A 15,466-nucleotide genomic window follows, 5' to 3' on the forward strand; every position below is an offset into this window, starting at 1 on the left:
CAAAGCGATATCTTACCGTACAAATCGTTCTACCATTTTTTGCGGGGGCAAACGTACACACAGTCGCACTTCTTAATCACTACAAACAAAATCGAATCTGTAATGACGACACTAATACATAGAAAATGACACACGTCAAAGACAAACCTTGCACACCTCAATCTTTTTAGGGTTCCGTACCCAAAGGGTAAAAACGGGACCCTATTACTAAGACTCCGCTGTCCGTCCGTCCGTCCGTCTGTCACCAGGCTGTATCTCACGAACCGTGATAGCTAGACAGTTGAAATTTTCACAGATGATGTATTTCTGTTGCCGCTATAACAACAAATACTAAAAACAGAATAAAATAAAGATTTAAGTGGGGCTCCCATACAACAAACGTGATTTTTGACCGAAGTTAAGCAACGTCGGGCGGGGTCAGTACTTGGATGGGTGACCGTTTTTTTGCTTGTTTTTTTTGCTTGTTTTGCTCTATTTTTTGTTGATGGTGCAGAACCCTCCGTGCGGGAGTCCGACTCGCACTTGGCCGGTTTTTTTTGTGTACGGACGAGTCACAACTAACGCTCTAGTTGTGTGCATGCCCAGTTGGGCATGTGCTTCGGCAGAGGGGAAATAGTGCGAATGCCGACTCCCTTCCCGGTGTTGCTCGAAGAGTTTATTTACTTATTTTATTTTAATTCTAAAATTTCAGGCAATAAGGCCCATATTACATATACCTTATAGACTAACATACATATAATTTTATAAACTTAAATATTAGATGGCGACAAAACTTGTGGAGTGATTTTTAGGGTTCTGTACCCAAAGGGTAAAAAACGGGACCCTATTATTAAGACTTCGCTGTTCGTCTGTCCGTCAGTCCGTCTGTCACCAGGACAGCCTGGTGAGACAGATCTCATGAACCTCGATAGCTAGACAGTTGAAATTTTCACAGATGATGTATTTCTGTTGTCGCTATAACAACAAATACTAAAAATAAAATAAAATAATATTTTAATCCCATACAACAAACACGATTTTTTTGCTCTATTTTTTGTTGATGGTGCGGAACCCTCCGTGCGCGAGTGCGACTCGCACTTGGCCGGTTTTTTTATTCTTGGTCCCCGAAATTTTTAATATTCATGCTTGACGATACTACATATTTCTCTCTGCAGGTATGATAGCGGAAGAGGTATTATCAGCATGTGACGAAACGGTAGCAGATGACCTTGGAGGATCGTTGGCGGCTGGCGGTGGGGGCAGCGATTTACAAGGCGCTGCTAACCCTGCTGTGCATTTCTTCAGGTATTCCGTTTTTGTTTTTACATGTAGGTACACAGCTAGGGCTTCCAATACCGGTATCCCGGGAACCCATCTTTTTAAACGCATTTTTCAATACCGGTATTTTTAAAGGCAATACCGGGATCCCGGTATTTTAAAAAACGAGGGAAATGCGCAGTACCTATAATCCCTTTATAGCCATTATATTCGGATGTATCAAAAAGCTTACTAAACGTCAGACGCATTTAGAGTTAGACCAAGAAAAGTCTGCAACGATTTTGATAGCACGCGCAATAACTCGCGCTAATTCCCGTTTTTAATAAAGCTATATATTTTTAAGCGATTCATATCCAATACCGGATCCCGGTATTTTAAAAAACGAGGGAAATGCGCAGTACCTATAATCCCTTTATAGCCATTATATTCGGATGTATCAAAAAGCTTACTAAACGTCAGACGCATTTAGAGTTAGACCAAGAAAAGTCTGCAACGATTTTGATAGCACGCGCAATAACTCGCGCTAATTCCCGTTTTTAATAAAGCTATATATTTTTAAGCGATTCATATCCAATACCGGGATCCCGGTATTGATGAAGACAGTTTCGGTATTAATACCGGTATTGTGAGAAGTCCGGTATTTGGAAGCCCTAGTACACACACATCCGGTGTGCACAGACTGTGTTTCGACTAGAGCGTGTGGTGCGTTGCGAAGGATGTTGTTATTGTTACGCTCTCTTGAAAGGTTTGCACGGAAGACCTTAATGGAAGAGTTATAATGATAACACAAGAGTCGAGTAAATACTGAATATATTGGTAGAAGACGCTGGCCTTATATACTAAGGTTTTAACAGGTTTAATCGAGTGGAAGTTATGGCAATGGTCATTAACCATTGTATAGCAAATTACAGTAAGTCAAGGTTTATGGCATCGTTAACTTAATGTTCTGTAAAATAGTAAAATACATATATGGGAGATAGGTATCAAGTATCAGCTGATAGCAGCTGTGTATCGAGATCCTTAGGTGGTATCTTGACATTACGCTGAGTGGAGACCCTTTCAGTGACTGTTGTCTCATGTAATACCTAAATTTAAGCGTTTTCTGAATAAATTTCTTCTATCCTATTCTATTCTATTCGAAAATCACGCGTATAGTGCGACATAAAATATAAAAAATTAAATAAAATGGAAATAAAAACATCCATATTAAACTGTTGCCATGTTTAAGCATTTTACGTCAAAAATGTGACAGTTACGTAGGAAGTGGCGTCCTCAATAATTTTCTACAATTTCATGTCACTATAAGGGCTCATTTAGACGGCGCGCGAACTCGCATGCGATTTTAGTTACATTGCGTCATTTGATCGGTCGGCTGAATTGTTGTAACCTCAATGGTCCGCAATGTAACTAAAATCGCATGCGAGTTCACGAGCCGTCTAAATGAGCCCTAAGCCAAAAGAGGCAACAGGAGTGGTCATTACTCCATACAAACGTACTCGACTGTTTCCTCCGTGGGTTTTGAAGCTAGAGCAGTGATTTTTTCAACACAGATTAATATTATCAATATCTGTGTCGGACCGTTTTGCTTTTTTTGATATTTTTGTTTTTTAAGGCGCTAAAGCCCTTCAAAAATGGCCAAAATGGCCTAATTGACTATGCCGCAATGAGAGGCGTGGTATTCAAAACTGATATCGATTAGCCAAAAAAGCAAAACGGTCCGACATAGATAATTTCATAATCATTTACATTTCCAAATTTGGTTACGATTGGTTAAGTTTTGGAGGAGGAAACAGTCGAGTACGAAACCTCGATTTTTGAGATTTTTACGCAGGATTTTTCGTCTTGTCATTATCGCACTAGTTGTAGGAGCCGCTTCTGTTAGCGAGACGGGTATATTTACCTAAAATATTTAAATCTCAGCTCCCGTTTCGTCTTAATTGTGACTTTGTCCACAGAGGTCTCCGTCATCGCAATTTGAACGCGATGCGCGCCGCCACGCAGCGCGGTATAGCGGCGCTGCAGGCGCCCGCGGGCGGCGGCGGCGCGGGGCCGCTCGCCGAGCCCGCCAGGGCGAGGCGAGCGCAGCTCACCGTGCAGGGCTTCCGGAGCAACCCGAAAGGTACCACAATAGGCTTTATGTCCTTGCAATAAGGTGTACAACCTGAACGCGATGCGCGCCGCCACGTAGCGCGGTATAGCGCAGCTCACGGTGCAGGGGTTCCGGAGCAACCCGAAAGGTACCACAATAGGCTTTATGTCCTTGCAATAAGGTGTACAACCTGAACGCGATGCGCGCCGCCACGTAGCGCGGTATAGCGCAGCTCACGGTGCAGGGGTTCCGGAGCAACCCGAAAGGTACCACATTAGTCCTTATGTCCTTGCAATAAGGTGTACAACCTGAACGCGATGCGCGCCGCCACGCAGCGCGGTATAGCGCAGCTCACGGTGCAGGGCTTCCGGAGCAACCCGAAAGGTACCACATTAGTCCTTATGTCCTTGCAATAAGGTGTACAACCTGAACGCGATGCGCGCCGCCACGCAGCGCGGTATAGCGCAGCTCACGGTGCAGGGCTTCCGGAGCAACCCGAAAGGTACCACATTAGTCCTTATGTCCTTGCAATAAGGTGTACAACCTGAACGCGATGCGCGCCGCCACGCAGCGCGGTATAGCGCAGCTCACGGTGCAGGGCTTCCGGGGCAACCCGAAAGGTACCACATTAGTCCTTATGTCCTTGCCATAGGGTATACAATAGGGATGATGACACATGTTGAATTTTATAACAAAATCTAGTAAAATAGATAGCAAACGAGCAATTTATCACAATAATGTGGATATTAAAATAAAATATTGAAAAATTACAAAAACACAGGACCTGAAAGTTTCAAAATTCAAGTTTTTTTTAACTTCCAAAAACGATAAAAGTAAGGGTACCATTCGATTCCTTACATTTCATGCAATAAAATATTGTATAGCAACTATACATAAACGCAATATTTCACCGACAAAAACGCAATTTTCTTGTTTTGTCCATACTACAAGATGGGCGATGACGTCACGGCCCTTGGCCGTTTTGTATAGGGCGTTTCGCGAGTGAAGTGCGACTGTCGGCCTTTGACTACAATTTCTGACTTTTGTGTTACTTTAATGCAATGGGTCCCATATAGACATTTAATCCTAAAAACAAACCCGATCGATTGATATCATAAAAAAAACTTTAGTCATGTAGCCTATTGAACTGGACCTAGCCAAGACATAGAGAAATATAAGTATGGAAAGAGTGGTAACTCCATACATCAGTTTTCTTAAAAAAACGCGAGTTATTCCGTAGTCGACATCTAACGTCAAGTAGTGGAACTATTTGTATCGCTACTTGACACCAGATGTCACACGTGTCGCTACTGACGAAACATGTACTACTAAAACAGTTTACAATTAATATTATAAGCAGAAGGAGTTGAAAATAGATTTCCGGTGCATCCGATTATAAAATTAGCTAAAAATTGTTGAGCATTAAAGTTTTTCTTTGCCGCGACGTCTATTGTCAACTAGCGCAACTGATAATGTCCGCTACTTGACGCTAGATGTCGACTAGGAAATAACTCGCGTTTTGGTATGAAAACCGATGTATGGAGTTACCACTCTTTCTTTACTTATATTTCTAAATGAAAACAGGATGAGGACAAGTCAGTAAGCTTTCGAATCATTATTTTGACAAATTAAAATTTCAGTTTGAATCAAAATTTTGAGATTTTTCGAAACCTTTTAAATCAAAATTTCAAAATAATAGCTTTGACTAACGTTTTTGTATGTTTTGTCCTAGATCCGGAGAGTCATATTCTCTTTTTCGACATCGAAGGACTCATTGTAGAGTTGTTGAGCGAAGAGTATTCAGCCATGAGCCCTGGGACTTTAGAGGTGAGCTTTGCCAACTACTTTCTACTAAAGTGTCATTCAAATAGAACTTACTAACTATGTCAGGCGTGTCTCACTCCGCGATTTCGTCGCTTTGCTACAGGTAGCTAAAAGTACATCCGTTCGGCCCCAATTTTGGGGAAAGCCATAAGCCGCGCGTGGCGCTGTCGCCACCTAGCGGCCATATCCGTGCTGATCGTAACAGACGCGTTTTGTTAGAGAGTGAGTCTTCTGTACTTAGTACTATTATTTATTCTGTGACTATGTAAACAAACCGCCATACTAAAATTGATACAAAATGTCAATTTACTAGTAACTTTTGTTTACATAGTTAGCAAGTTCTATTGAATGACACTTTACTCGACAGTAAGCCAAAAGGTACATATGGTGCAATATTTTCGAGCGATGGCGCCATAACCTTTGTCCTACTGCTGGTCGGGTAGATGGCGTGAATTTCAATATTTACAAATTAACACATATCGGTGAAAGAATAAGGGTCAAAGTCAAATGGCGTTCTAACAGTTTTAATCTTCTGTCGAAAGATGGCAGTAAATGTACTGTGGCTACAGAATTTAGAATGACAGTAACTCTCTATACCGTCAGGTGACAAGAAAACCCACTAAGTACCACCACAAGTTCATAGCCAAAGTGAACCATATTAGTACGAAAAGAAGGTCGAGTTTTGTTTAAATATTTTATAGTAATTAGTGACTTTTGCTTGTCACCTGACGATACTTTCTTTTTGACAGTAAAGGATTATTCGCAACATATGTACTGTATTTTTAGGGTTCCGTACCCAAAGGGTAAAAACGGGACCCTATTACTAAGACTCCGCTGTCCGTCCGTCCGTCCGTCCGTCTGTCACCAGGCTGTATCTGACGAACCGTGATAGCTAGATAGTTGAAATTTTCGCAGATGATGTATTTTTGTTGCCGCTATAACAACAAATACCAAAAACAGAATAAAATAAAGATTTAAGTGGGGCTCCCATACAACAAACGTGATTTTTGACCGAAGTTAAGCAACGTCGGGCGGGGTCAGTACTTGGATGGGTGACCGTTTTTTTGCTTGTTTTGCTCTATTTTTTGTTGATGGTGCGGAACCCTCCGTGCGCGAGTCCGACTCGCACTTGGCCGGGTTTTTTTTTCACTATTCAGTATATTTATTGCATCATCATGTTGTTTTTTACCAGGCTGCCGGTCTAATCACCAGCGAATACATGACAATGGCTGCGCTCACGCAATCTGCGAGTCCTGACGCCACTAAAAGGATATCCGGTAAGTTTTATTAGCAATAAAAGATGGCAACAACATTTTATTTTGTGCTAAATTTGTTTCGCTTGCTTACCTTACCTGTACGGCTACCATCAGTTTGGCACTGACATAAACGCCGTCGAGACCGTAATTTACTTTCTATACATCTCACTCGTACTCGCATATTTGTGCAAACGAGATGTATAGAAAGTAAATTACGTTCTCGATAGCGTAAATGTCAGTTTTGACACTGTCAGTGACTCGTGGTACGGGCTCTTACCTTTTACCGCATGACATTAGTTTATGAACTATAACCGCGAAAATCGAAGTTCGCAAATTGCGGGCATTTTTCTCTGTCACTCTAATTACGCCTTCATTGGAGTAAAAGAGAAAGATCCCCGCAATTTGCGAAAAACGGTTTTCGGGGTAGCCCCTCCGCTGTCAGTAGAGTAGAATTTATAACGGCCATATTTGGAACAATATGCGGTGAAGATTTATGATATAGGCATCATAGGTGCTTACTGTATTTCTGAAGATGCCACTTTTATTAAATACTACATTTCTTACAAACAAGTTGGATTTTAAACTGAAATAAATGTCGTATACTAAGAAAAAGTGACCCAGGCCTCCAGTGCCCCAGACTGGAATCGAACCAGCGTCCTCTGCTATCGCGGCAGGTGCCTGAGCCACTCGGCCACTGGGCCACAGCGGCATAGGTCGAATTTTTCCAAGTATTCGACGACCGGTCTGGCCTAGTGGGTAGTGACCCTGCCTGTCCGCGGTCCTGGGTTCGAATCCCAGTAACGGCATTTATTTGTGTGATGAGCACAGATATTTGTTCCTGAGTGCCACTTGCACCATTCCACTATCCCGGGGTTAACCGGTTAAACCTGTAGTTACCATGGTTACCAGTACAATTTGACACTGGGTTAATGATTTAACCGATTAACCCCGGGTTAGTGGGATGGTGCAAGTGGCCCTGAGTCATGGTTGTTTTCTATGTATTTAAGTATTTGTATATATTATTATATCTATCATTGTCTGAGTACCCACAACACAAGCTTTCTTGAGCTTACCGTGGGGCTTAGCCAATTTGTGTAATAAAGTCCTATCATATTTATTTATTTATTTTATATGCACTTTTTACTGAAGGCTTATGGCGCCCCCTGGCGACCTCTAAGGTAGAAGTTGGATTTTGTATCTCTGTCGGTACAAGTCGAATTTTGAATACTGTCTGTATTTTTATAAGCAATTGAACAATTTTAAAATCCTATAAAATGACATTGTACATTGCACGCTGACTGAAACGGATAGATTTCTTCGGCCGCGTGAAAGACAAGGCCGGCGATATGGAGAGGATATTGAAAGAGAAAGACAAACATGGTAACGTATATAAGGTTTTCGATCGAATATTTTAACTTTTAATTAATTTTAAAGCCTCATTTGACTTAGAGCTACTGATGTGTCGAAAGAAACTCCAAAATTGTGAGAATCCAAAATTGCGAAGTTTTCCCATTGTAAACTTTCGGAAATTCCTCACATTTTGTATAGGCATTTAAAGTTTCCGAAGCATACAATGGAAATTACTTATATTTCTGTGAAAATCTCAAGAAATTTCCGAGCGATTTTCCAGCTTTTTGGAAACTTTCCGCAACTTGCACATCAATACTTAAAGACTAGGTAGGTAGGTAGGTATTTCACAGATGTCAAACAGTATAATGTTAGTATTTTTGCCGTCATCGTTAAAGATAAAGATAAAGATAAAAGATAGTTTATTCAAGTACGCATAATTACAATGCGCTTATGAACGTCAAATAAAGCTAGGTAGACCGGCTCCAACCCTACACCTCTGCCCCGAGAAGATTTAAATCCCCCCTCAATTGGAGGAGGGTATCCCAATATGGGACCGGCAACAAACTCGGCGGGACACATCTTTTCAAAAATAATTACATCTTATAATTAACATGCATTACGAGAAAATAAGGAAAAAAAAAGTTTGTTAGATTTTAGGAGATCTTCACATTGGATGCCTTGCACGCTACCCCTGTGTGCGAGCGGGTCATCGCTATATACGTGTACAGCAGTGTCTCGCTCTCACACCGGGACACGCACGTAGCCTATGGTCCCCTAGTTTAACACATTCATTGCCACCCAGACAAACAAGACATCCGCGCCAGGCCACAAAAATTTCCTCATATAAAGCTGTAGTACCACGACCCCGACTATCGGGTCGTCCGGCCTGGGAACGAAATTATAAATTCACGAACGAAATCATTTGGACGACTGGTCTGGCCTAGTGGGTAGTGACCCTGCCTGTTAAGCCTCGGTCCTGGGTTCGAATCCCGGTAAGGGCATTTATTTGTGTGATGGGCACAGATATTTGTTCCTGAGTCTTTGGTGTTTTCTATGTATTTATGTATTTGTATATATATATCGTTGTCTGAGTACCCACAACACAAGCCTTCTTAGCTTACTGTGGGACTTAGTCAATCTGTGTAAGAATGTCCTATAATAATATTTACAGTACATATGGGGCTACTTTTCCGCACTAGTGCGTAAAATAGCACTTTTCGTGCGTATGTCGAAACTTTAAAGTGCCATATGTACTGTAAAACGTTGTTCGATACACGTGCGAATAGGTAATTCGCAACTCGTGTCGATTTAAAACACTCCCTTCGGTCGTGTTTTAATTTATCGCCACTCGTTTCGAATTTCCTCTTTTTCGCACTTGTATCGAAAATAACTATTACAGTACATATGGTGCTACTTTCCCGCACTAGTGCGTAAATAAGCACTTTTCGTTGCTATGTCAAATATTTAAAGGGGCATATGTATTGTAAAACGTTGTACGATACACGTGCGAATAGGGAATTCGCAACTCGTGTCGATTTAAAACACTCCCTTCGATCGTGTTTTAATATATCGCCACTCGTTTCGAATTTCCTCTTTTCCGAAGTTGTATCGTAAATAACTATTATAAAATACCCGATAGTCGTGTCGGCACTGAATGTGTTAAATCGCTTACGCTTGTGGTTTGGGTTAGGTTAAGCTCATGGTGTTTGTAGGTATCCTGGCCAAGATGAAGGAGGGCGCGGAGACGGTGCAGACCAAGCTACAGGCGAAAGCGGAACAGCTGAAGAGCCACATGGAGAACAAAGGTAAGATTTACAGGCACAGACAAGACATCCTCCAGACTGAGCATAGTAGCGCTACCCCCTCTGCCACAAATATACGGTAGTTTTACTCCATTTTCGAGTCAAAGTGTCTTTGTGTGACGTCCGTGTCTTTGAACGGACCAATCACGGCACGGGACTCGCTCACCTCGTCCCCCGCACCCCAGTATTTTTGGCAGCATCGGTTTCATGAAATAATTGGTCTAAACTCCGTCTAGAGGATTCCTAGTCTATGTTTACAGGGCTGCGTCTGCGCATACAGATAACAGATGGCGCTACTCACTGCGAGAAGAATGCGGATTTGTTTATTGATGTCAAGCAACAAGTTTAGAATTTCGAATGTAACGAGAGACTTAGAAGGCTTAATTTTTCGTGTAAAATCTACATTACGCGGTATTTCTAAGTTAGTATTAATAATAAATAATAATGCGGTTTTTCTTACGGTTAACACCAAAGTTTGAGCTATGTTTGAGATGCTGAGATAAAAAAGAACCTGCGTAGCTATTTCTATTTCTGATTTTAAACTACGAATCTAGAGTTTACGTTCAGAAACAAGTTTTATTAACAAAAACGGTTTATCAAATCAAGTACAGGTGTTCAAAATGATCTTGACGCGACTTTATCGTTAAGATAATAAGAGCGCGTCAAGGTAATTTTTCTCAAAAATAGACGGCAAAGTCGACGTTGCCGGTTAAAAAATAGGTCGCGAAGTGCGTAGTTTATGGTCAGTCATAAAATTAAAAAGTTAAAAACACTGCAATCTCGATTTCGGGACTGCAATGTTGCATACAAATTCCATTATTTATCGAGTTCCAAACTTTTTAAAAGTTGAAATGGCCATATCAAATGAAGGCATAGGTCCATTAAAGAGCCAAACAGATGTTCAGTACTTATTATTATAATGTTGGTACCGCGACTATTTAGGTATCTCAAATAGGTTGGCGTATTTTCAGCAGAAAAATATACACTTCTATTTTTTTTAAAGGCGGCAAAGCAAATCTTTTTAATGGTTTTTCTGTGAAAATTAGAACTTTGCGTCTGTAAAATATTTCTATTTCTTGCACCATTTTTGAGAAAAGCACTATCTATGACTCGGCTGGAAGGCTACTTGCTGGCTTCGAATCCAATTAAACGGACTCCCAAGGTCTCCGTTTAAAACGAATCCTCAGCCAGCAAGTAGCTACTTCCGAACCTCTACAATAATGTACTATTTAACACCTCTCCCGCTTAGCAACTTCTGCTGGTGACTGTACGTGTCCATAACGTAAGCAATTAAAATTGCTAACCGCGAGCATTCATCGGGTGAGATTAACTCAATTAGCTATTATACTATTATTACATTTATTCATGCCGAGTGGCGACCCAAGGCGATCTACATTTATAGCCGTCTTATTGAGGAACGGACATACGGTCGTAATGGATGACAAACAAATACTCAATTGAACACGTCGTAGCGAATATAAAACAAGTATTAATTTAGGCAATCAGCTATCCCACCCCATCCCCATCTATGTTTTAAGGGAGTTCCCTCTGCCAACAAACTGTCCTGCAGTTTGGCAGAAGAAATAAATCTGTATTGGGTTATATCTGGGTTTCTTTCATCTGAATAAATGTTTTTTTTTTTGTTATTTTAATAAAAAAATATATTCTAGCGATGTACGCAACCGTGGCACTCACTTGACTATGGCTCAGAATAAGTAATAGTATACTACCGTAGAGAAAGGAAACTTCCTACAATACCGAAGTTTGACAGCGATTCAGGGTCGAATCATGATATCCCTTTCTAACTTATGGCACTATCCTTTTCGGCTATTTAGGGTTGTTCAAATTCAAGTCATTATCTTATCTGTGGTCGGGCATGCAAAGGGACGTCAAGTTGTGTCAACCCTAATAATTGCTCGGAGCAATGCTGAGCCGAACGGAACCGATTTTGCCCGAAGTCACGTCTCTGTCGTGTCTCTGTTTGACCCAATGATTGACTGGTAGAGAATGCCTTTTGGCATTAAGTCCGCCATTTGTAAATTTTTCTTTCTTTGTGCAAAAAAGTATAAATAAATGAATAAGTCACGAGTGTCTCCCCACTGACTATGGCTCACATGGCGCAATGAAATGAACAGGTGACCGACTTAATATTGTTCGCTACACTTTCCGCCCGTGTGTCCGCGCTTGTACAAAAGCCTACGCCCTCATCAAGGCAGTCTAGATACAGCCTACACTCGCAATTAGTTCTTTTACCACATTACCATAAAGGTCAAATTCCTCTGAATATTAATGCGAACAACTGCACTTTCCCGTTTTTGCTAAAGGGCGGTTTCGGCGGCCGATCGTGAAATCAGGCCGATCGTAAAGTTCCTGTGTAATGTTTTGACGGTTATCACATTAAACCAACAGATTACTCGTAGATAGGATAGGTTCGTTAGGTTGCTTGAGATGACCGAACTGTCCAGAAATGGTACTGAGAGTGTGTCAGGAAACGAGACTAATTATTTTCACGATATGCCTAGGAGATTCATGATCTGCCTGATTTTACGATCGGCCGCCGACATATGCAATTCGAATCAGTTTCGTTGTTTTAAATTTAGAGCAGTGCCAACTCTGTTTACAATTTCAACTTTCACTCATTGGAATATGGTTTAAGTTTCTTTGCAATTTACCTATTCCTTAGCACTGGTTTGTTGAAGTTTGAATTTTATGTAATCGTTAATAAGGTTGTTTTTGATACGTTTTTAATTAGGGCAGGGCTAGTTTTTCTTTGTTAGATAAGGGCTGGGCAGCGAGCTTTTAGTGTGTTTCTGTGTTCGTATTTATCTCGCAATTTACTGGAGTTATGCGTACAGTCAGCAGCAGAAGTTGCTAAGCGGGCGAGGTGTTCAAAATTACCTTGGCGCGCTCTTATTCTCTTAACAATAAAGTCGCGTCAAGATCATTTTGAACACTTGGCCCGCTTAGCAACTTCTGCTGCTGACTGTACAGTCAATGTCAAAAGTGGTTGGAGGGTTTATTAGATCCTTTAGACGCATAAAACCACAAACGCGAAATACCAATCCCAGGTTTTTTGGAATTTTGCGGACTTCTAAAAAATATTACGCAAAACGCCAACTACGCATAATACCACAAACGCGAAATACCAACCTGACGTGTTGTGGTGTTTGGCGATTTTATTTATTACGCAATATACAAAACACTTACAATACCACAAACGCGAAATACCAACTGGAACTTGTAAAATATAATATTTACAATCGAAGTATAATACCTTTCATCAACAACAGCCATTCGTTATCTAAAGAGGTTTCATTTTATAAGGACCTACTTGTCTATAGTTTTAATACATAAGATTTCGAACCTATGGTTTCCAAAACGGTCGACTTATTTTGAAACTGTAGTCTACAGACGGCAAGGCGGACATGCATCTATAGTCCGTCAACCAAATCTTGTCAGTAGCAATGTAAAGCAAACTAAAGTAGGGCAACACTCAAAGAGCAGTATTGCGCTAAGAAAAGCAGCAATGTACATCAAACCAAAAGATTTTTTTTCCGCTGAGCGCGCCCTGCGTACGTCAATTCAAATTGTCACTCGCGGTTTATTGAAAAAAATTGAAACATGGACGGACAATTTAAAAGCGATGTTAAAACAATGTTAATCAAAATTATGAACAAATTTGAAGATATCAAAAACAACTCCCTATCGTAGTGCTTATATTCTCTTTGTTCCCTATCTATGTCTTCTAAGTTTACTAAAATAAAATCATATCAAAATGCAGATAATTAGATAGTGCATATATTTGTTATTTACAATATAATATGCCACTTGTTAATGTAAATTAGTGTACTGTTCTGGATGAATATGACATACCTGTGTATTTTTTTTGATTGGTATATGTTGTACAATATACATATTAAAAATAAAACAACTGATATTTGGGTGTTTATTTAATTTGAAGGTAAATAAGATAAGGGTCACTTGTCGACTTGGTTGCGTTGTACACGTACATAAACCGCCATAGGTAAGTATTGTCTGAAGAGATACTACCTACTACGAACGCCTTATATTGGGCAAGATTGAATCCTGCAACAAACATGTATGGATTAGGTAGATATTGCGAAAGAACGGCGATATAATCAAGGCTCTTAATACTGTTAAAAGGTTTACCTTTGTAAATAGTCACAACTGATTGCTGAAAATATTAGACATGTGGGCCTATGGACGGTTACCAGGACACAATTTATGGTCTTGTTGGATAGATTTAGGCATACCTACGTTTTAATTTTATTTATGCCTTTTAACCCTAAAACAAAAAAAAAACTGAACATAATCTTAAAAGTTCGAATGAGTTCTTCCAGTACTTGTTTGTTTGTTTCAGTAATGTTTACCATCAACGAGCATGATTGTACATTGTAGGCCCCTTAGCTTTGCTTATTCTTATTTAATGTATTGGTATTTAATGGTGACAGCAGAAATATCTCTTGAAACAGAAACGATTCAGAATGAAAACCAAATGAAAACAAATAAGGTGACGGCTGTCATTCACGATCCACATTCCACAGATAAAACACAGATGACACGCGTTTTGGAATTATTTGAACAGTGTTGCTAACCCGCGATTTTTCAAATTTGCCGCCTTTTACTACTGACAAGATTTGGTTGACGGACTTTAGTTGGTATTTCGCGTATCGTGTTAGTTGGCATTTCGCGTACTGTGATAGGTGGTATTCCGCATACATGGTATTTAGCGTGATTTGTGTTTTGCGTAATTTCATGTTGGCGTTATGCGTAGTTGGTGTTTTGCGTAGTTGGTGTTTCGCTTAAGTGGTTTTTTGCGTAGAGTTGGTGATTCGCGTTTGTGGTTTTATGCGTCTAAAGGTACGATTAGCTTGTCTCAGTTATGTATGTGAAACAACCACTTGACAAGTAGTTTCCACTTGCATTTATTTTCGTATGTGGATAATAGTACATTACATACTAGGTGTGGAGGTGAATTCGTGGGGCCATAAATATGCGATCTGGGGCTTTACGAATTACCGCCCGTGGTTTGTCTAAAGTTGGCCAGGCTAGCTGCCAGGCTGCCTTGGCCAGGAAGTGAGATTTTCTCCTCGCGTAGCGTCCCACTTACGGGCCTGTACGGTACGGTTATTTACGGTGACGTAAACAATTAAACATCTCTGTTGTCTTCTGATGAACGTCAAATTAAGAATGTTCTGTGCATATACTCGTAACTGTGTTTAGATTAATATGTTTTGTTGTCGACTGTATATTAATATAATATTACAAAAATTGACCAGGGCCTCCAGTCCCCATGCAGGAATCTTTCTTTATCTTTTCTGCATTTATGATTACTTTTGAAATTACTTAGTGTTCGGAGCCATAATAACGATTTTTTTCTTAATTGATTGATTATTGTATATTGTTTAGAATAAAATAAAATAAAATAAATTAATTAATAAGTACCTATATAAAATAATAATCTCAGCTTATATACGCCCCACTGATGGGCACTGTCTTTCTATGTGCGAGAGGATAGAAGAAACTCATAACTACCGACATTACTAAGAACCGAGGTTCTAATTCGAACCTGCCACCTGTTAGGAAGACGCATGTCTTATACGGCTAAACCATCAGCGCTCACCTAAATATTACTAGATTCTGCCTGCGTTTCGTCTGAATGAGATGATGATGATATTGATGATTGATAAAAACTATCCTTTGCCCATCCTCGGGACTCATACTATCCCTATACCAAATTTCATCTAAATCGGCGAGGTAATACAGGCAGACAGTGTTACTTTTGCATTTATAATATTAGTTATAGTTCGTTTTTTTAGCATTAGAAAAAGACTACGCGACCTTGACGTGTCTTTTAATTGAAACAC

The 15,466-nt window shown here is 40.2% G+C and overlaps 1 protein-coding gene across 1 annotated transcript in view; it reads left to right on the forward strand.

Annotated features, from left to right (window-relative positions):
• Positions 1–15,466, forward strand: part of LOC134659319 (WD repeat-containing protein 7) — a 135,024-nt gene that overhangs the window by 32,038 nt on the left and 87,520 nt on the right. Inside the window, exons 17-21 of the mRNA XM_063514973.1 lie at positions 1,155–1,284; positions 3,213–3,376; positions 5,079–5,173; positions 6,363–6,447; positions 9,489–9,581. Coding sequence (XP_063371043.1) covers positions 1,155–1,284; positions 3,213–3,376; positions 5,079–5,173; positions 6,363–6,447; positions 9,489–9,581 — 567 coding nt within the window. The remainder of the gene's footprint in view (positions 1–1,154; positions 1,285–3,212; positions 3,377–5,078; positions 5,174–6,362; positions 6,448–9,488; positions 9,582–15,466) is intronic.

This window comes from Cydia amplana, chromosome 24 (assembly GCF_948474715.1).
Source record: "Cydia amplana chromosome 24, ilCydAmpl1.1, whole genome shotgun sequence".
In the NCBI taxonomy this organism is placed as follows: Eukaryota; Metazoa; Arthropoda; class Insecta; order Lepidoptera; family Tortricidae; genus Cydia; species Cydia amplana.